General features: G+C 51.6%; 1 protein-coding gene and 1 long non-coding RNA gene across 4 annotated transcripts; one reads left to right on the top strand and one right to left on the bottom strand.

Moving 5' to 3' along the window:
• Positions 1-6,463: 6,463 nt before the first annotated feature.
• LOC121662285 (excitatory amino acid transporter 5-like) lies at positions 6,464-21,388 on the bottom strand. 3 transcript variants are annotated; one of them, XM_042023266.1, is made up of 11 exons: positions 21,075-21,388; positions 18,583-18,662; positions 15,697-15,909; positions 14,973-15,015; positions 13,944-14,166; positions 10,574-10,673; positions 10,129-10,362; positions 8,463-8,657; positions 7,696-7,830; positions 6,821-6,920; positions 6,464-6,716 (listed from the first exon to the last, which is right to left on the bottom strand). In XM_042023266.1, the coding sequence occupies exons 1-11, from the start codon at positions 21,249-21,251 to the stop codon at positions 6,579-6,581; spliced, it is 1,638 nt and encodes a 545-aa protein (XP_041879200.1). In that variant the 5' UTR covers positions 21,252-21,388; the 3' UTR covers positions 6,464-6,578. The 3 variants fall into 3 exon arrangements, with proteins under 3 accessions (XP_041879200.1, XP_041879201.1, XP_041879199.1); XM_042023267.1 differs by lacking the exon at positions 15,697-15,909; XM_042023265.1 differs by lacking the exons at positions 15,697-15,909; positions 18,583-18,662; positions 21,075-21,388 and having other exon boundaries at positions 14,973-15,659.
• On the top strand, positions 7,582-9,689 carry LOC121662287. Its single transcript, XR_006015250.1, has 2 exons — positions 7,582-7,882; positions 9,099-9,689. It is a non-coding gene; the product is annotated as an uncharacterized LOC121662287 (long non-coding RNA).
• Positions 21,389-21,655: the final 267 nt, after the last annotated feature.

The following is a 21,655-nucleotide window of genomic DNA, read 5'->3' as shown; positions in this document are numbered from 1 at the left end:
CCATAGGTGAATCCAGAGCCTGAGCAGTTCCCTGTGTGTTTGGTTTGCACCTGGTTGGAAAAGTGAGGGGGTGAATTAGAGCAGAGTTCTGCTTTGGTAACTAGTTGTGAGCAAGTGGGTAATTGCTGCTTGGGAAGGATATGTGTGAATGTTTTATTTCCTACTTCAGGCTTCATGTCTAGGAAATGCAGATTGGTGCTCAGGTCAGAGGGAAGTGTGGTCGTGAAGAGCAACTCATAACTTTGAATAACAACTGGGTGGATGCAGCGTCCTGAGGGGAAGAATCCTTTGATACACAAGCAGTAAAAACCAACAATTAAAGGTCAGGGTTGGCATTTTGTTGGCATTAGGAGGAGAATTGTGAGGAATTTAGCCTGGCTTGAGCTGTGACACCACCAGCAGATGTCTGCCAGGCTGTAAGTGCAAAGAGCATGTGCTTTGTCTGTCTCTAGTGATTGCAGCCTGTCAAAGTAAGTAACTGCTTGGGGTAGAGACAGCAAGACAGAGAAATGGAGCGAGATGTCTAGAGACAACACAGTGTTCCAAAGTTGGGATCATGATGCTGCTCTTCTCAATGTTTTAGCACCAGAATCTGGTTTAAAATCCTGCTTTGCAGATGGTTGAAGACTCCAGGAATATTGAAGGGGAAAGAAAGAGGAGAATGGCCAAATACCCATTTGTTGTGTTTCAAGGAAGGACAGTGAGTAGAAGATCTCTGAGGTGAAATGGCCAGGTAAGTGGAGCAGCAAGTTTTGGGTTAGGTGTAATGTTTCAGCTTTACTGTTCTTTCCTGTCTGTGTTGAGCTGTGGTTTGCAGAAGTCCATGGCTCAGAGTGAAAGCTAAAATCTGGCCTTTCAGAGTTTGAAGGCTCAGGATTCTAAAAATAGCTCTCTTGATCAGACATGTAATTTAGTGTGAGATTCATCCTACTGACTCAAGCTATTAAAATCTTAGCACCCAGTCCAAACCCATCAGTAAGAGCCGTCTTCTCCTAAAGCCTGGGATGTACTGCTCAGAAAGGTGCCTGGCTCTCACTGTTGGCTACAGACACTTCATCTGTGTAGTTAAATGAGACACGAAGCTTCTACAAAACAAAGGTAAGTGCACATTGCACACTTGGGTGCCAGGACCTCGGCACCTGCACAAGTCTGGCTACTCCTGACACGGATTTTGGAGCATCTTACACAGGGATGCTGCGGCTTCCTCCCCACACTGAATCCTGGGAAGTTTGCATCTGGAGAATGTCCAGCACAGTGAGGTGGAACACGCTGCAGAATTGCCCAGGCTGGTGGAGGCCCAAGGTAATGAGTCCATGGGGCACCTCTGCACCCTGTGCTGTGCATGGCTGGGGGCTGATGGGATCTGTGGGGCGGTGAGGGGGGGTCTAAACACCAGCCCTGAGGGCCCAGCAAAGGTGCAGATGTGACTTTAGGGAGCCTGCAAGAGACCCGGAGAGGGACTTTGAACAAGGGCCTGGAGGGACAGGACACAGGGAATGGCTTCCCAGTGCCAGAGGGCAGGGACAGAGGGAGCGTTGGGAAGGAATTCCTGGCTGTGAGGGTGGGCAGGCCCTGGCACAGGGTGCCCAGAGCAGCTGGGGCTGCCCCTGGATCCCTGGCAGTGCCCAAGGCCAGGCTGGACATTGGGGCTTGGAGCAGCCTGGGACAGTGGAAGGTGTCCCTGCCCATGGCAGGGGGTGGGATGAGATTCTCTGCATTTGAACACTGAATGACAATGTATGAGCTAGATCTGAACTGTTAACTGTTGAACAGTGTGCAGATGGTCCCATGAACACAGGCTCTGATGTGTCTGGCTGTGCTCTCGTAGCGCTGCGTTCTGAGCAGGATCTGCCCTGAGCCTGGGCTGTGGTGTGTGTAACCCCTGGATGATGGACTGAGCTGCACCTGCCTGCACAAGGACTGAAGTAATTCATTCAGATTTTCTAGAAAGTTTTATTATCACATCAGACAAAATGAGGAATTCCTCAAGGAAAGAAATATGTACAGTGAATTGGAAAGGGAGGGGGAGAAAACATCCCTAGGGAGGCATTCACTCCTTAGAGGAGCATTTAGTGGAGGTTACATGCTGTGATTGTCAAATAAAAAGTTATTTGAGTCATATGTGTTATTCAGAGCTGCTTTAGAAATCTGGTTTTACAGAGAAACCTGGGGTTTTAACAGATTTAATTAATTACCTTCAAAACTTCATGTAGAATGGAATTTTCAAAATGATTCTAGAAAACTTGCACAGACTAATTTTGAAGTGGGTAGTAGTTTAAATGAAGAGGGAGCTTTGGGCTGGTTTTCACAGCTGTTGTTTGGATTGTATTTTGCCACATGCTACAGCATTGAATTATTTTGTTGGTTTTTTCAGTTTTAGTAAAACACAAACTGAGGCACATGGTGATCCAAAGGAAGGATGGCAGCAGTGCTCTGCAGACTGTTCCCTTCCAACTCCATTTATACATCCTAAAAAGGTGTGAAAATAATATAAAAGTGAGAGTCCCTGATCAAAACTCATCATTTTTATAAATTCAGATATGTAAAAATAATTTGTGCTCTGGAAGACAACTGATGCACAGAAAAGAACCAATCTGTAGGATTGAGGCAATTTGTCCATGGGCTGTAGAAACAAGCCAATGTCTTTTGAGTAAAGTATACACTCAAGTCATTCAGTTCAATGAAAATTCTTTTAAGCTGAGTGTTCATGGTCAGTCACATCCTCAAATTCCCGAATACCATTGTGGAAATGTATTCCCCAGTCAAGCCTCACGTGGCCATTGGGTGGGTTTTCTGCCCATGTCTGGGAGGTGCCCCAAAGCCAAGGGCTGCTTCAGCTTTTCCTTTCACTTAATAACCTCAGACTCCATAAATACCTTTCACATGGATTTTAGTTCACCAAAGTAGCTTTCCTTGAGTTTTTTCTCAGTAAAATAACACTTGTGTAACAGCCAAATTCCTTCACCCAGTTGCGCTCCAACTTTATTCCAGTATTATACACAGCAGCCATAACCCAGGGATCACCTATATTACCATAGCAGCTGAGATTTTTGGTGTTTGTAAGGAAAACAAGGATTTCCAAGGAAGGAGTACAGGTTTGAGCTTGTGTGCTTTCTGTACTGCAGATTTCTGTGTTGTAGGGTGTGTGCCTTGCGCTGCCTGTACTTCTCCAGTTGCATGGAAATAAGATTTTCAGTGCTAGAACAGAGAGAGGCACCTCTTTTTCTTAAAAAAGGAAAGTTTCAAAAACTTTGAAGGTGCAATGTATCAGTCAGTGGAATTTAATAACAGAATTTAATACCACAGAATATCCTGAGCTCGAAGGGATCATCCAGTCCAGCCCCTGGCCCTGCACAGACACCCCAACAACCCCAGCCTGGGCATCCCCGAGAGCGCTGTCCAAACGCTCCTGCAGCTCTGGCAGCCTCGGGCCCGGGCCCATTCCCTGGGGAGCCTGTTCAATTCCCCTTGTTTTTACCTTTTTTGAGGCTGAATAAACGGGTTTCAGCTTGCCAAGCAAGACCCCTCAATTTTCCTGATGTGGGACATGTGGAACTTCACCTTCCTCCCATCCTGGTCTCCTGAATACAGTTGGGACAGAATAAAACTCCTCCGGGTGATGCCCAGTGACAGTGTCCAGACTGCTACTTTCTTGTCTTCTAGAAATCTCTTGTTCCTCCCCCCTGATGAGCTTGTGTTGCTCTCTACAAAAGCCCTGCTGACATTCTGGGGTTCTGTGGGTGCCACTGGCTCTCAGGGCTGGCACAGGGAGGCTGCTGTTCCCCCTTGAGCACTGGTGTCAGTGTTCCCTCAGCAGCAGATTATTGAAAACACAGGTGGGGTTGGGATGGTGCCATCCCAAGGGCAAAGGCTGGGACAGTGGGCCCCTCACCAGCTGGGCCATCTTGTAAATCTGCTTTGTTTACTTTTGCACAATTTCCACCCAGTTAAAGGTGTTCAGGTGCCTCTCCTGTGCAGTGCTGAAGATGGATTGTCCTTGCTGCCTTTAGCTTTTCCCCATCAATAACGATGCCTTCCCTCTATACCAGATCACAGAGAGACTTTCAGAAGCACTTGAATTATTTCTTCCCTTTGTTTTATCCTGTTAGAGGGGCACAGTGATGACAGCCCAGTTTTGAGGCTGCTGGGCTCAAAAGGTCTCCCTTGCTGTATTTGTCACAAGGCCCAAGGCTGTGTGGGCTCTGGCATGACACTTTATTTTAACCTTACTAGCACCAACATACTCCCTGCTGATTTCCAAAATCAAAACTTCTCTGCTAATGTGTATCCCGCCAGATACTTAGAGATGTTACCAATGCTTTCAAGGCCAGGTTGAACAGGGCTTGGAGCAACCTGGTCTAGTGGAAGGTGTTCCTGCCCATGGCAGGGAATGGAAGATGAGCTTTAAGCGCCTTTCCAATCCAAACCGTTCTGGGATTGATAAAGCACCGGACTTGCAGCTCCTGGGGCAAGTTGTACAGAGTGGGGTTAGCTTCACCAGCTCTAGATTTATTACTGAGATACAATATTCAGTTTTTTCAGTAATTATTTGTTCTTTGTTGCAGTGAGCTCGAGAATGTGCTCTTAAGTTGTTTTAGTATGACTTGCAGCTTCCAGGGCAGGGCATAAGGTGGTCTGGTCTGCAGCAGCCAGAGCCCAGTGATGGGAGTGACTGCCCAGAGGCTCATCCTGCAGCCCCAGCACTTACTCAAGGACCTCTGCCATGGACATTCTGTCCTGCCTTTTCTTGCAGGGTTAATTGTGTGCTGTAATATCCAGAGCTCATTAGTGAGAGGAGAGGGGATGTGAAAGTGGGGCTCGTCTCTGCTGCCTGTGCTGGTCGGCCTGGACTCACCCGGGGCATCCAGTGAGGGATGCGGGCGCTCCCATGCACCAGAGACTGCACCAGAGACTGCACCAGAGACTGCACCAGAAAGGTCTCATAAATCTTGCCTGGTTTAATTACTGCCTTGGAGCAGGTGCATTGGAGGTGTCTGTCCAGCTGTGTTTGGGGGATGTGGGTAACTGTTGCAGACAGACAGGATACTTGGATCCTTGTCCCAGAGCTGGGGCTGCCTGGGGCCTCCCCAGTGTTCACCAGCATCTCCCAGGGCATTTTGGGTGGCTGAGCTCACTCCTGATACAGAGGAACAGCCAAAAAACCCTTCGGAGCCAGTGATGCTGAACCAGCGTGTATCAAGGTGATCATAAATGATACGGGAAGGAGGGAGGGATGTCTGGGGAAGCTGCAGAGATTGATTTGAAATGTGATTTTTTTGGGCTTGCAAATGATGTGACTGCTGCTATTGAAGAGCAGTTGGGCTGTAATGTTTAAGAAGGTATTAATTAACCTCACCAAGGAGAGAGGGTGAGAAAGGCCAAAGTTAGCAGCAGTGTCTCAAGCTTACATTGCCCAGGAGTCTAACTCTGTGAAGGCTTTTGTAAGTTAATAGAAGATGAGTAGTTCTTGTGCAAAAGCTGGTTTATGATATTTAATAGTTTCTGCTTTTCATTTGGCAAAACTGGAATGAATATTTCTTCTAACTTAAAAAAAATTTTATAGCCTCTGACTTCAGCATGAAAGAATTCTGCACAGAAAATGTTTTCTTTATGTGCAATTGGAGAACAGTTCAGTGATGTGAGTATGGGTCTGAGCTGTGTTACGAGTCCTAATGCTGTGGCAGGAAAGATCAAGAGGGGGAAAAGGGATGAGGTGACATTTTGAGAGACAAATTAATTCAGTGAGATGAATCCTTGGTATAAAAGGCTTTTGTGTAGATGGCTGCCCTGGGAAGCCTGGATTTTAAGGCTGTAATTGGAATTTGAGCTTGGGGACAGATCCTTAGCTGAGAAAATCAATGCAGTTGCAGTTGGGCCTGGTTAATTAGTTGTCTGTAATAAAACAGCTGTAGAAACAGGTGTACAGCTGGTCCTTCCTTCCCTCCAGCCAGTGGATCCCACTGTCCCTGAGAGAGTGCAACAGCTCAGCCATCCTGTCTGTTACCTGCCAGATGGGAAATCCAGTTATGTCCAACTTAGATTTTGAGCTCTGGACAAAAATTCACGTAATCTTAGTTTTTAGATGAGAACCCAATAGTAAAATAAAAAGCAAGGATTAAAAAAAATAATCTCTATAATAAGGAAAACAAAAGCTTCTGGAGCACAGCCTGGCTTCCAGGGAAGAGCTGCTGGCCAGAGGGTTCGGAGTTATGCCCCATCCCTACTGCATTCTCACCAAATCCAGTCTGCTAACACCTGCTCACCTCCCTAACTTTCAAAAATAGCTGAGCTTGGAAAAATGGGAGTTATAAATCCTTCAAACCCAGCCATTTAAGACAGGGCAGTGAGCTCCCAGCTGTGTCCTCAGGCGCAGGGAGGAGCTGGTTGCCTGCCCATCAGTGGCAGAGCCATGGTCTTTGAGTGCCTGCTGGGAGTCCCACAGTCTTCAAAGGATAAGAGAGGCTTTTCCCACTTTTGTGCCAAGTAAGGCCTTTATCTTGCAGAGCATCCATATGTGACACTCACAGTGTCAGTGTTTAGCACCAAGATGTCATTCCCAGGAGCAGGAATGCTGTTATCTACACCTGGCAGATGTTATAGTGAACTCCTGTCTGGTCCAACAAGGTTTCGTCAATCATTTCAATCACATTGTCTTTGGGATGCAGGTGTGAGGTCTCTGCAGAAGGAAACTTGTCCGTGTTGCTCACTGGGTCTTGCTGCAAAAAGAAAGAACACAGTTTTAATTTCTGGAGTGAGCAGGTGCCATGTGCCTGTTCTGCCATGTCCCACGACCCCCTGCCCTCCACCATGCCCTACATACTGGGGCGGGCTTTGGGGCAAAGTCCTTCTCGCAGACGTGTGCTATGATGCCAGCAGCCAGGGCGTCACCGAGGACGTTGGTCATTGTTCGTAGTCGGTCCCTGCGGAGAGACAGTGCCAGGATGCAGGGGGTGGCCACAGCCAGCGTGCCCGGGGTGTTGATGGCTTTGGAACATGTCAGCCCCCGTCCTGAATGTCCCTCCCACTGGTGTTGGCAAAGGCTGTGTTGGTTTTGCAGATACAGAGAGAAAACAGTCCCTGTGTGAGCCCTGTGCTGGGGCAGCATCTGTCTTACCCTGCCTGTGTGAGCAGTGCAGGGACCTGCCAGTGCCGCCTCCCAAACTGGGACAGCCACTGTTGTGCTCAGTGCAGGGAGAGCGCCTCAGCAAGTCATAAAACTCCTTGAGATGCCTCTTGAGGAGAAATCCTGTAGATCCAGCCACTGCTCCTCTCTTGTCTACCTCTCACATCGGTAGAAGGTGCCAGTGGTGCTGGGTACCCTGTGATGCTGAAAGGTCGAATTGGTGGTGTGTTAACCTTCCTTTATATGAGGGAAAGAGAAAAGCAGCCGTGATACTTGGCACTGTTCCCTCTTCTCCCTGGGGCCCTGTGAAGTACAAACCAGCCACCCACGTGTTGGTTCTGTAACTCAGCATCTGCTCTTTGTGGTTTCTCACCTAATGACTTGCTTTGTTTTTATCTTAGTACTTTAGAATGGCACATTTCACAAGCTGTGTGTTTATTTGTCTGTGACAAGTGTAATCCAGCATCAGTTTCTGTCTCGAGAGCAATCTGGTTTCATCCATCAAGAGGAAGATCCATCACCATGAACTGACACTGGTCACTGCCTGTGGCAGTGGCCTGGAGAGCACTTACAGAGCCCAGTCGACGGCGATGATGAGGGTGATGTCCTCGGTGGGCAGCCCCACGGAGGTGAGCACAATGACCATGGTGACGAGCCCGGACTGCGGGATCCCAGCGGCCCCAATGCTGGCTGCCGAGGCCGTGATGCTGCAAAGAGAAGGCAGCTGTGCAATTCAGACCAGCGTGTTTGCATGGCAAAGTGAGTTATTCCTGTGTGGAAGGATTGGATTGGATCTGACTTCCTCCACCTTCCTGCTCCCAGGTGTTATCACAAATTCCCCTGTGCAGAGCAGGGGCTGGCAGCGGGTGCCCTGGCTCTGTGCTCTCCTCTTGCCTTCAGGGTAGGGAGTCCCTCCTTAAAATTATTAAATATTTGCAGATGTATTTAATTATTATTTAGTTCCATGCTTTATTTCCCTGTTTATAAAATGAGGCTATCCCATTCCTGAAGGGAAGTAAATGGCACCTGCACAAATCCTTCTGTGCTCAGCCCTGCAGCGCTGACCTGCTCCAGCCACACGTCTGGGCAGCTGGGCTTTTCCCTACAGGCAAAGTCCTTGACTTGCAGTGGATTCTGGGGTGCAGAGCCAGTCCAGCTTTCCCTGGTACACAGCACAGGGACTGGGACATGCTGCACCCTCCCCTCCTCCTCAGCTTCCCAGCAAATGTCACTGTGCATTAACAAGATCTCTGCAAATGGCAAAAATGCAAGAGGTTGTCCTAATATCTATAAATAGGAATAGAGAGAAATAATCTGGCTGCTACAAAGAAACTTTTACCTTATAGTTATAATTTGTCCCAAATCCAGTTCATACTCATTGACCTGGGCAATGAAGATGGCAGCGACTGCCTCGTAGAGCGCGGTGCCGTCCATGTTGATGGTGGCCCCGACGGGGAGCACGAACCGCGCCACGCGCCTGTCGATGCCGTTGTTCTCCAGGAGACACTTGAGGGTGATGGGCAGGGTGGCTGAGCTGCAGGACAAGAAATGAGCAGTAATTGCTTGTCATTTGTGTTGAGCTTTCTAAGCTGGAGTCAGTGTGATGGGACAGAAATACCAGCCCTCCCAAGGGTGGATACCGCAATGTTACACAAATTGCGGTAGCAGTGAAAAGTCTCTTCAGTTCTCACCATCTGGGGAATAGACATCATTAGCCAAGTGAGCTGCAGGCTGAGAGAGAAAATGTCAGAATGTCCTTTCAGTGGCTGAAGGCGCCACTTTAAGGAGCTGTGTGCCATGGCTGCAGCTCTGTTGAACATCCCTGGTGCCCAGATGAATCCTGCAGCACCTCCTGGAGTGTGGTATGGCTGTGCTGAGGTCCAGCGAGACCCCTGTTGTCCTCACCTGTCTCCTCCATGAGGGATGCCTGCCTCAGCTTCTCCACCCCTGACCTTTCTCTCTCGTTTCTGTCTAGCATGAAGACAACTGTCCCACAGGAACTGGGATGAGGAATGGAGGAAGAAGAACAGGCTGAAGAAAGGAAACCACGGAAAGGAAGTCGATGGGCTTGTGACAGACTCTGGGAGGCAGGGACTGCATTTGGGAAAGGCTCTGGATGCAGCACGGTGGCCCCAGCCCTGGGCACAGACTGTGGGGCTGGGACAAGGAGCAGGGTGTTCTCCCTGAGGCAGCTCTCTCTCCCTTAGCTGGCTGCAGAGCAGAGGGAGGAGAAGCCTGACAGAAACAGAGCTGGAGACCCAGGTCCAGGTCATGAAGAGTTGCAGAAGCAAGAGTTGCAGAAGCAAGAGTTGCAGTGGTGGGCACTGGGGAAGGGAGGCACAGTCTAGGTGGTTTTATTGGGATTATGGGGAGGAGCAACAGGCAGGCCAGAAAAACCCTTTGCCTGGTCAAATGTTCTCCAGGAAAATGTTTGAATTTGTGTGTCTTCTGGAAGGGGTGGTAGTTTATAGTGCGAAGGTTTTTTTCATTGTTATAAGGAAAGTATTTCAATGAAAATAGAATAGATAAATATAATCTAAATTGATTAAAGTCTTTTCAAAATAGGCAAGATTTTTCTGTGGGTGAACTTGGGATACACTGTAGTTGATGTTAGATTGTCAGTAAAGTGTTCAGAAGAGCTTTAACCCCATGCAGTTTATAAAGCACCTACAGTCCTAGTTTGAATGCATGGAAAGAAAACTGCAGCAATTTAATGAAGTGTGCATGCACACACAAAAACATTGCTGGTTTGCTCTGGGAAAACCCTGGGAGAGGGTGAGTGGAAGAGCACCACGAGCTGCCCAGGTCTGTCACCCAGGGCAGGGCCAAGCGTCTGCTTCCTCCTAAACCAGGAGCATTCTCATTTCAAATAGTGCTGGAGTGTAATTTTCCTTTGAGTCACACCTGTCCTCCCAGAGCTCACCTGGCCGGACACAGCCATGTCTCTCTTGCTAAACCAGATCCCTGCTCTGTGGTATCTGCAGGTTCCAGCCACGTTTTCCTACCTGGAGGATGTAGCTAAGGCGATCAGCAAGGCTTGCAGTATTCCCTGAATGAAAGCAAAGGGGTTTTTCTTGGTGATGAGCACAAAAAGCAGAGGTAAGAGGATGATTCCGTGGAAGGCAAGTCCTGACACTACTGTAATGACATACAGTCCCAGCTTCTGTCCTATAATGGATGGATCTTCCATCTCCAAGATCTTTCCAGCTATGAGAAATACAATGCCAAAGGGAAAGTACCTGCAAAGAATAAGCATAAAAAATTATGAGGATGCAGCAATCACTGGAGCACTGCAGGACAGACATTGCAGTGTTTGGTACTGTGTGGTACAGTCGTACGAAAGCAGATTCAGTCCTCACAACACACACTTGCAGACGTGCAACCGGCATTGCCATCAGATAGCAGGAAAGAAAATCAATCAATCAATGAATCAATCAAAACCAGATTTACCAAACGGCCATCGAGACAATTTTCATCACTGCTTCGTTCAGACACTGGCACACGTTAACCAGCGGGGCTCCTCGCTCGCCCATTTTTCCCAGGAGAAGTCCTGCAACCAAGCACAGCAGGTTGCATTACTTGGGAGCACCACGGGAGCAGCACCTGTCAAGCCGAGTGTCTTGAGGGTCTGGTGGCCACAGAATGGGGCTCACCGGGCAAAACCTGATTTCGTACAGGTTGCCATGTGCTCTTAGGAGTCACGGCCATTCTTTGCTCCAAGCAAATACAAGCACCTGGCTTGTGTTCCTGGCATTTTCTCACAAAGCCCCACCAGACCCAAATCCGGGATTTGGACTCTTCCTTGCACAGAAAACAGATAAACTTCACTGCTGCTCAATGCTGTAAGAGTCATTTCCTGGGATGGATAAACTGTGGATTAGCTGGATTAAGTGGATATCTGGATTGCTATAATTGCTGGATTGCTTTGGTAATACAAGAATAAGGAATTCTGGAAATAAAAATGGCATTCTTTTAAGGACCAGGTGTGGTAGGGCTCTCTCTAGCTGAGGATGTGATGCTTTGCTGCATCCCTGCCCTGCTCTGGAGTGAAAGGGGTCCTGGCTGCCACACAGTGACTGAGCAGTGCTCGGGCCCCCGGTCCCGTGCCCAGTTCCCCTGTGGGCTGGGCTGTGCAGTGCTGGTGGCTCACAGGCTGTGCCGTGGTGGTGACAACACGTGTGGCTGTACAGTGATGTGTCAGGAAGGATCTGAGTGAGTTGCTTAGATACAGGCATTAAGCCTTCTCTCCTCAGTCTGTGTTGGGGTCCCTCCCCTGCCATGGAGCCCTGGGAGATGGGCCCTGGGCGAGAGACACGGGGTTTCCCTGGCCCTGGTCAGCCTCGTTCCCCATTGGTTGGTTTGTGTTCCCCGGGGTGGCCAAGGACCCTCGGGTCCCGTGACTGGGGGAGTTCCTGAGCAGAGCCCCGGCCATGCGGCTGGAGAAATAAAGACCTCTGAAACATCTACCACCAATCTGTCCATATATACTTCGCTTTCCATGGGACTCCTGGTTTGAAATATACTTGTTGCAGTAATCCCCGCTGCGACAAGTCTGTTTTTTTCTTTTGATGTTGCATTAACCTAAACCAGCCTAATTTTCTGTTCAAGGAATACTAGAGCAGAAATACAGGAATGGGTATGGTGCTGTCCTGTCTTCCAGTGCTAAACCCCATTGCTTTCACTGGAGGTTTTCCAAGAACCGATCAAGTAAAGGGAAAAGGAACCTTTGAGCATTTGGCCATCTTGTTTCCAGCTTGGTGCAAGGCCTTCTTCCTGTGTTGGCTAAACTTAATTTTGAAGCACTGTGCAGGTGTCTGTTTTATCTTGGAAAAGAAGAATATAGACAGGATCTTGTCCTGCTCATCCCTCTTCACTCTTCAGGGTTGAGGACTCCAAGAAGCCCTTGGTTGGTGGTTGGATCTCCTGCCTTGCTCAAAAGAGAGATGAGGTGGGTTCACATTTGCCAGAACTTTCAGAAATGAGACAAGGCTTGGCGTGTTTAAATACCAGCTCTGTGGATATTCATTAGTATTGGGTGGACACAACAGCTGCTTTGGAAGAAAGTCATTTCTCTTCAGGTCCTACAGAGCTGATTTGGGAGACATGGCCCAAGCAAATGGAGAGATTCCTGCAAGGGTCTTGAAAGCTCTGCCCTCTGATGGGTTTCAAAAGCAACAGAGAGGCCCTCAGGGACAGTGAAGAACTGTCAGAGCTGGAGTAGCTGTGTGGGGTCACCCCTCAAAGCAAAGTCACTCTAGGTACCCAGTGGGTGCTGCATGGACACCCACAGCCCCACAACCTGCCTAGTTTTGGTGTTGAACACAAATACACTTTACTGAGAGCTTGACCAGCTTCCACCTGGCCCCCCCACCTTGCTGCACGGAGGAGGTGATCCCCATTTCCCAAGGTATAGAGCTGTGGTGCCCTGCCTATCCCTCTCCTCTTTTCTGCCAGGCAAACCCCATTAATTCAGCCTCTCCTCATAGGGAAAGCATCCTGTGGGTGTACAAATGCCCTTTATCAAGCTGCCCGTGTCTGGTGCAGGTGATGCTCTGCCAGTCTGTGGCTTTGTGGAGCTCTAATCTGTCCTGGGCAAAACATGGGGAGTGCAGGTGGCTGGGGCTGGCTCAGGTGATCTCCCACTGCCTCCTAACTCAGGCTGATCCCACTCCCACGCTGGAGGGGTGGTGAAGTGTAATCTTAGAAGAGAAAAGCAGCTTCTCCTTGCAGGTTTGGCAGGGCTGGAGAAGGGCACATGTCCTGTGGGCAGGAGCTCAGCACCTTTCCTGGGTGTCCAAGGTCTGCAGAGGGTGTTGGTTGCTAGGACAGGAGACTGCCAGAGACATCTTCTGGCTGTAAGGATCTGTCAGTGGGTCTGGCTCTGCCCGGTCTCGCTGTGACCAACTCCTCTGAGGTCTCACATTTAGAACTGGCCGCTCTCCGTGTCTCTGACCACAGTCCAGCGCACTCCAGTGCTGTGCTGGCTGCGCTGCCTCTGCATCTCAAATCCTCTAATTGGCTTTCTGGTTCCTTATACACAAAGTTCAAGCTCCTTGCCCTCACCTCTTAACCTACACATAATCCTGCCACCATGCTCATCTTACTGCCTCCTACTCTTTTTCCTTCCTGATCCCTCCCTCCTCCCTTTCTCCCTCAGCCTTGCACCCCATGTCCTCTTCTTACACTTTGAGCCAGCTCCAAGTTCCTCCTTTCAATGACTTTCTCCCCTTTAAACCTCCTCTCTTGCATGTGTCTCTTCATGACTTCTGCTCCTTCTTCCTTCCCGGAATTGCTGCCGAGCACCTTGTCCACACAGGATTGCAAGCTGTTCAATGCAGGATGCTTCCCTACCTCCTTCAGAAAGTCCTGTTGGGAATTCCCATATATTTGTAACAGCACCAAGTCTGACCCCACTGTCACATCCTGCCTGCTCAGGGGCTGAACACTCAGTGTGAAGGGTTTGGGTCATTGTGGCGAGCTGTGTCCCAGGCAAAATTATACCTCACTTCAGACCTCATTAGAAGGACTCCCCAGCTTATGTAATGGTTTGAAAACCCTCAGGACCTGCAGGGCTGTGAAGGCTCATGTGGGAAATAGGGGGTGGAAACAGCCTTCCCAGTGCCTACAGCTGCAGTGAGCTCCACCTCAGGTGGTGCTGACAGGGGCCTTGGTACGAGCTCTGTGCTGGGCCTGGAGCTGTCCTCTGGTTCCCAGGGACTGGGGCAATTAAAGCTAAAAGAATCTTGTCCCACATCTTTAGCTCAGTGGCCACAGCTGTGGCCACCCTGGGCTGCCTCTGGGCCTATGGAGGAGCAGGTACCTATGGTTGCTGAGAAGATGACAATCCCCAGGACATTCATCTCATTGCTGGTCCCAGCCAGGGTCCTGTAGGTCATCTCGGGTGATGGTGTCAGCTCAAGGAACACAGGCCGATGGATTTCAGGGTTTTTGTCATCAGGTGCAAAGTAAATAAAATTGACAGGTTTTCCTGGGATCTTTTGAAAACCAGGAGACTTCACCACTGGGACAAGAACAGTTCGATACTGGAACAGAAGCAAAGGAGGGAGGTTATGCTGGCATGAGCTTCATCCTGCTCTGAACACGGAGGCAAAGCCAGCCCCAGCCCTAGGCTGGGTGCTCCTGGAAGTTAAAGGTTTGGTTTCCAGGCAGTAAAAGCCTGGTGGAAACAAGCAGTGAGAGACAGGCAAGGGGAGCTGTGGCTGTTGGCTGCAGCCCGTCCTCAGCCAAGGCTGCAGAGCAGACTGGCGCTGTTGGTGAGTCGGGTCCCCTGCGGGACGCCAGCGCAGCCCTGGGGTAGCGCTCTGGTCCCTCCGTCCCTCCTCCTGCGAGCTTTACCGATGCTTTCCCAATGCCGTGGGTTCGCTTGTTTTCCCTGTCCCTCCACCCTGCCTGGCCACTCAGTCTGTCCCCTTTGACCACTCTACCTTCCCTCAAGCGTCCCTTCTTTGTGTCCCTTCCCCTGCCTGCCGCCTGCCCACCCCGCTGCCGCCCCTCCCCAGGGACTAAGAAGCCTCTGCACAGGAGCGGGATGAGGGAAGGGATGTGTGCTGCTTCTGTACAGGAGCCTCGCAGGCAGAGGGCAGGCACGGGGGTTCCTGTGAGCCTGTGCCCCCCCAGCACCGTCCTGCCTTCGGGTGCCCACCCTGGGGTGAGTGTGGGGGGATAAAGGGGAAGGGGAAGTTCAGGGAAGGGAACAGAGGGGAAGGGGAAGAGAGGGGAGGGAAGGGACGGGAAGAGAAGGGCTCCTGTCCAGGCTGTGCGTGGGCAAAGAGGCAGCCCCGTGTGGAGCTGAGCACCATCCTGGCTGCACGCAGAGGGATGAACTCACCTGCTGGAATGAAGCTTCAACCAGGTTAGAAGGAAACATGTTTCTGTAAGAGACCAATGACACAGGGTTAGAGTGTGTTGTGAGAGCATAGGGAGCATCCTGGGAAGCACTTCTGGTGGGCACAATGTCCAGAGGAGGAGAAGAGAGCCAACAACAGCTTATGACAGCTGTGCAAGCTGAAAGCAAAGCAAAGCTGGAAGGTGAACTCAAAGCAGGACTCGGAACCATGTGTAAATGGGATTGGTGGAAGGCCTGAGCCTGGGATGGACATCTGCCATCTGCAGGCCCCTGCTCAGAGCCTGGTCTAGTCAATCCAGTACCTCCAGAAATTGAGATTCTCCCCCAGCCCCTGGGTCTGTGCTGCAACCCCTCCCCAGGTAACCCCATCTGCTGCTTTAACCCAGCCCTGGGCCAGCTCCAGGCTTGGCATGTTCCAGCTGGGGCCGCAGAGGAGAATCCGAGCCTTGCAGGCAACACAACTCTGTCTGATCTCTGCTGCAGTGCATCTCTTTGCTGATGGCTTTGGGAGAGCAGTGGCAGTGACAGAGTGGCCAGAGGGACATGGATGGGGGGAAACGAACCCCACATTGCTGGGCTTGGAGGTACCAGCACCTGGCCAGTGGTTCTCCTGTTTCCCTCGCATTCTCAGTGTCTTCTGGGAACTCAGAACCTTCTGGGAAGATCTTGTTATCACAGCCCTGGCTCCTGAAATCCTGTGACACACCTGATCAAATCCAGTAACGCGTCGGCGGAGCTGAGCACCACTTTCTGCACAGAGTAGTTGTCCTTCTGGGCAGCTGCACCAGGATGGATGCTGACCACGAGGATGATCCCCACGGTCACTGCCATAAAGGTCGTCCAAAGGTAGTAGGTGATGGTGATCACTCCCATCTTCCCGCAGGCTTTGGAGTCCATGGTGGCCAGCCCGGACATGAGGCTGCAGCACAGAACAGAGTGGTCAGTGTCTGCTCCCCAAACTGCACAAGATACATCTGATGGGCAAAATCTCCAAGGCGGGAGGGATTTCCATAGGTTTTTTTAAACCAAAGCCTAAGGGCATCACTGAGCTCTTGCACATTCCTGTGCCAGCGCCCACAGGATCTCAGACCCAAGCTGAGTTGTGAAGGGCAGGAGACACCTCCAAGCCCCTTTTCAAGGTCTAGCTGTGTTTTCTGTTTTCTACGAGGGTTAAGAAGTTTATATTCTTAGTGTATTTTTATGTTGAATAAATGATGCTGCTCCTTTTTTGTGAGATACTGCTCTCTTATATCTCCATCACCTCGTGCCACTGCTGTGTGTCACTGTGAGCAGCAAAGGAAGGTACCAGCAAGGTTCATAAAATCCTGGTGGGGATGGACCCCACACCCCCTGGAGAGAGCTGCAGGTTCAGATTTCATGCACATGGAAGCTTTCCTAAGAAGTAACCCATAAGCTACTTCTCAGCAACACTGGGCTAAAAATAGAGAGGGCATTACAGGCTGCCCCAGCAGGGAGAGCAGTGCTGGCGGTGGGGACAAGTTGGGTGCAGGACTGGAAGGTCCTGAGTGGGTTTGCTGAGGTTACTCACTTGGGATGAACTGCTGCCACCCTCAAGTCCCCACAGAGAGACTGTGACAAATGTGAGGATTGGGAAATTCCCCCACCATGTGATGTTTAACAGGGCAAGTGCTGGATCCTGCCCTGGGATGGGGCAGCCCTGGATGCAGGGACAGACTGGGAATCAGAGGCTGGAGAGCAGCGCCGTGGGAAGGGACCTGGGGGTCCTGGTTGGTCCAAGTTGGATCTGAGTCCCCGGTGTGTCCTGGCAGCCCAAAGGGCCACCGTGTCCTGGGGGGCACCAGGCCAGGGAGGGATTGTCCCGCTCTGCTCTGCACTGGGGCAGCCTCACCTCCAGTGCTGGGGGCACTCTGGGCACCACAAGATCAGAAGGGTCCAAAGCTGTTGGAGAGTGTCCAAAGGAGGGACACGGAGCTGGGGAAGGGTCTGAGGAGCGGCTGAGGGCACTTGGCTCGTTCAGCTGCAGCAGAGGAGACTGAGGGGAGGCTCCTGGGGGCTGCAGCTCCTCCCGAGGGGAGGCGGAGGGGCAGGGGCTGAGCTCTGCTCTGGGACAGGGACAGGAGCCCAGGGAACGGCTGGAGCTGGGTCAGGGCTGGGCATGGAGCTCAGGGAAAGGTTCTTCCCCCCGAGGCTGCTGGGCACTGCCCAGGCTCCCCAGGGAATGGGCCCGGCCCCGAGGCTGCCAGAGCTGCAGGAGCGTTTGGACAGCGCTCTCAGGGATGCCCAGGCTGGGGTTGTTGGGGTGTCTGTGCAGGGCCAGGGGCTGCACTGATGATCCCTGAGGGTCCCTTCCAGCTCAGGATATTCCAGGATTCTATGAAATGTGAGCATTTGGGGGCTGCAGTGTGCCCCACATGCATGCAGACCCAGCCAAGCCCTGACCTTCAGTCAGGACATAATAGAGGGGCTGTGAGGGTCAGTGCCAACCTGGGGGACACAGAGGGTGGCTGACGTGGTGGCCAGCCTATGGATCTCCTTCAGCAGCCACATATCCAGGACGAGAAGGGCCTTGGAAACTCAAGAGAGTCCACAAAAGCAACACTGACATAGGTGGTGCTTTCCAACTTGGGGCTTGGATCTCCAGAGCTCCATCTCCAGAGCTCGCCCAGTCCCCTCTGGGATGGTGCATAGAGAGAAGACACCACTTTACCATCATTCAGTAATTGTAGAAAAATCCCTGGTTCAATCCAACATGAAAGAAAACTCCCAGGAGGCCTCTGCAGAACCTGCACCCACAGACAGGAGAGTGATCAGAGACAACCACCCAGCAACTGAGCTGTCAGGAGGGCTGAGAGCGAAGGGAAACCCTCAGGCACCTTGGGGAGGGATGTGAGGTACAGACATCTCTATAAGGGATGGTACTGAACAGGCCAAGTGTGGCCAGGATAGAGACCACACTGCTCTCAAAAATAAACCAGAGGCAAATGGGACAACAAGCAAACTCTGACTAACAACAGAGAAATAACACATCCTCGAGGGAACAAGGACCTGATAATTTTTGTGTGTCTAATGAGCACATGACAACATATTGTTTGCAATATGTCAATCCATATAAGCTTTTCAAGACCTTGATTAGACCCCAATATGACTGCTGGCTCTGTTCCTTATTTCTAGGTCTGTATGGGCCAATAAAATCGGGATTTGCAAACACAGACACAGTACTGGGGGATGCTTATGTTTTTTACCTGAACTTTCTCAAATCCCTCTAAGGGAATCTGCTTTGAGGTTAAACAGCCCGTCACAACTGCCCATGGATGGTCCTGGCATCACCAGCTGCCCAAAAGAAGGGAAACACCCCAGCCAGTGCAGGTGTCTGACCTGGGCACAAGTGCCTATCAAATCCAGGTGAGGATTTGTCCCACACTGTTGCTGGGAAATCTCGGGGTTTGATGGACACCAAGCCAGGGGATGCTGCTTGACTTGCCAGCTGCTTGGAGCCAGGGTTATTCTCACCCCATGCAGCTTTGGGGTTCTCTCCTCAATGGGGGGTCACAGGGCGATCTTTTCAATGTGAGGGAAAGATGGTGCTTTAGAGCAGAAGGTGATGTCTTACCTGGAGGTGATCAAGGGCAGGATCAGCATCTTCAGCATCCTCATGAGGAGCTCTCCAGGAAAGGAAAAATACTGCTTCTCCTGCACATAGAGCAGAGCGTGTGTCAGGTAAATGATGATGGATTAAGGGCTCAAACTTGATAAATCTGCCTTTTCCCCAACCAGTCTGAGCTCTGAGCTTCGTTCTGAGCTGGCAGCTGCTCCTTGAGGCACTCCATGATGCCATTTCCCTGCTGTCCCTTAACTGGGGGCTCACAGATGGGAAATACTGGCCACATGGCAAACCTGGCTGTACACAAGGCAGGGGCATGTGGGGTTGGTCCCCTCCCAAAACCATCCTTGGTTCTGTTGCCATCTAGGGAATAGTCCACATGGCCCCAGCACTGGCTCCTCCCAAAAGTCATTGCACTCATTATCAGGGAGCAGAGACTTGGCTGCATCTGCAAAAGTGCCCCAAAGCTGCTGGCAGCAACGAAAGGTGGGAATATCTCATGGCTGCAGGTGGCAAAGCCGAGCTCAGGGAGAGCCCGGGTGTCTGGCCCATCCATGGGACAATCTTGGTGCCGTGGCATCTCTCCACCCCCTACACCCCTCACAAGGACATGGGGAAGGGCTGCAGAGACATCCCCCAAAGTCTGGATCCCACAGCCACGACCAAGGGGAGAATGAGGGGTCTGTGGGATCAGCAGCCTGGCCAGCATCCCTCCTTCCCTCCATCCCTATCTCTACCCTCCATCCATTCCTCCATCCATCCATCCCTACCTCCATCCATCCCTCCACGCCTCCATTCCTCCATGCCTCCATCCCTCCATCCATGCCTCCATCCATCCATCCCTCCATCCATCCATCCATCCATCCCTCCATCCATCCCTGTCTCTACCCTCCATCCATCCCTCCATCCCTCCATCCCTCCATCCCTCCATCCATCCATCCCTCCATCCATCCCTCCATCCATCCCTCCATCCATCCCTCCATCCATCCCTGTCTCTACCCTCCATCCATCCATCCATCCCTCCATCCCTCCATCCATCCATCCATCCATCCATCCATCATCTTCCCTCCCTCCATCCCTGACCCCCCTATTTCACTGTGCCACTGTAGTGGTGTCAGGGAGGGATCTGAGTTGGCCCCAAGACAAGCAGGTGTTTTTGGTTACTCCAAAGTAGCCACCACCCCATGCTGGGGCTTTGAGGGGTGCCAAGGCAGCTGTTCAATCGTTACTCTGTGCTGTCCCTGCACTGTCCCAGTGTGTGGCCTGGGCATGGCTGATGTCCCCAGGGAGCTCAGGCAGAGCGGAGCTGCGATGGGCCCAGCTGGGTGCAAGGGGTAATGCCAGATCCGAAGAGCATCTCTTTGCCAGTGGGTCTCTCAGCTGTGTGACACTTCCCCACTGCAGGGAGGAAAGCAGGGACTGGCCACCTCTCCAGCTCTCCTCCAGATTTTGTGACAAAAGTCTTAGTGGGGACAGTCTCTAGTGGCTGCCAGGCCCACAGCAGAGCTGTGGCAACAGAGCAGGATGGGGCTGGAGCAGAGGACGGATAAACTTGATGACAAGGGGCCAGAGCCCCAAGACTGCCAGCCTCATGGCCAGCGTGGGTGGCTGCTGGGCTCTCACGGGTGTGTGCACTGGGATGCAGAGAGATTACACCCAGCTTCAATTAAGTAATGAGATCATCCCTGCTGCACTGATGCTGAAGGGCCTAATTGAAATGACAAGACTTTTCTAAATCCTAGTGGGCAACACAGGGATGTTCCAGCCCCAGCCGAGCTCTCCCGGAGCAGCATTCCCCCGCCTGGATCAGGGCTGAGCCGTGGCCCAGCTGCCCAGTGTCAGTGGAGCTCAGCTCGGGGCCGTTTTGCAGCACGATGCTCCTGGAACGTGCTGAGCCAACGTGCCTTTTCGGTGCATTTTCTCCAATGCATTTGTCTCCAAGGCTCCTCAAAGGAAGGAGACTCTTCAAAGCCCTCTAGGCTCCCCACCAACCCTATATTTATTTGCTGGGTCCTCTCCAGAGCACGGAAATGTGCTTTGATTGCACACAGCTGGGGAGAGTAATGGGAGGACCCCATCCCTCGAACCCCATCTCCTGGACCCCCTCCCTCAGACCCTGATGCTGCTGGTGGTGTTGGGGGGAGCCTGTTACTGAGCATCTAGCACCTGAGTAAACATTCCCCCCTTTCCCATCTTCATCCCACCTCAAGGCTCCTGCAGCCTTATGGAGTCCAACTCAGACCTCCCCACTCCCACTGGAGGGAGGCAGGATTTGTCCTACACCTTGGGCATTTGTTGGCACCTTTTTGGTCAAAAAAAAAAAAAGAAAAGAAAAAAAGAAAAAAAAAGCCATGGGCAGAAACCTGCCCTGAGGTGGTTTGCTTGAGCAGGAGCCTTTGCTTTTGGGGCTGTGCCCATCTGGAACCCTTACTGGCACCAGGGCTTGTCCCCCTGCCCCACTCCATCCCACTCACTCCCATCACCATCCGAGCCAGGCTTACCAGGTCTGTCAGCTCCAGCGCCCGCAGCAGGAACCCCAGGAGGCATCCAGTGACAACCGAGAGCATCGAGAGAGTCAAGAGGCCATTTTTGTACCAGAAAGCCCGCAGCCACCTCCAGAGGCGCAGGAGGGCGGTGGACAGTGAGTGCAGCACAGCTCTCCTGACCCACTCCCACATGGTCCTCAGCCACCCAGATGATGCCCCTGGGAGCGGCTCCCAGCCCCACTCATGGCCACAGGCCCCGCAGCGCCGATGGACCCCTGCTCTGTGCCAGGAGCTGAGTGTGCTGGTGGCTAATCCCCAGAACCAAAAGCTTCAGGGATATTTGGGAGCCTTTCCCATAATGGAAAGTGACGTCTTCAACTGGTTAATCTGGGCTTGGCATCCTGCCGTGAGGTGCCGAACCCTCCCACTTTAACCCTCCAGCCCCAGGGATGGGGGCCAGTGTGCAGACTGAGGGCAGGGATCCAGCTCCAGAACTCCCTTCTTCTCACTGCTCCTGATCCAGAAGGAGTTGGGTCCTGCCACCAGATCTGGGTCCTGCACCAGATTTGTGCTCCCCACCGGCTGCAAGTGCACCC

Source organism: Corvus kubaryi, unplaced genomic scaffold (genome assembly GCF_017639235.1).
Source record: "Corvus kubaryi isolate FWS band 111438036 unplaced genomic scaffold, C.kubaryi_AGA036_p1.0 37241, whole genome shotgun sequence".
NCBI lineage: Eukaryota > Metazoa > Chordata > Aves > Passeriformes > Corvidae > Corvus > Corvus kubaryi.
Note: the sequence above shows the minus strand (reverse complement) of the source record. Positions and strands in the feature narration are given on the sequence as shown.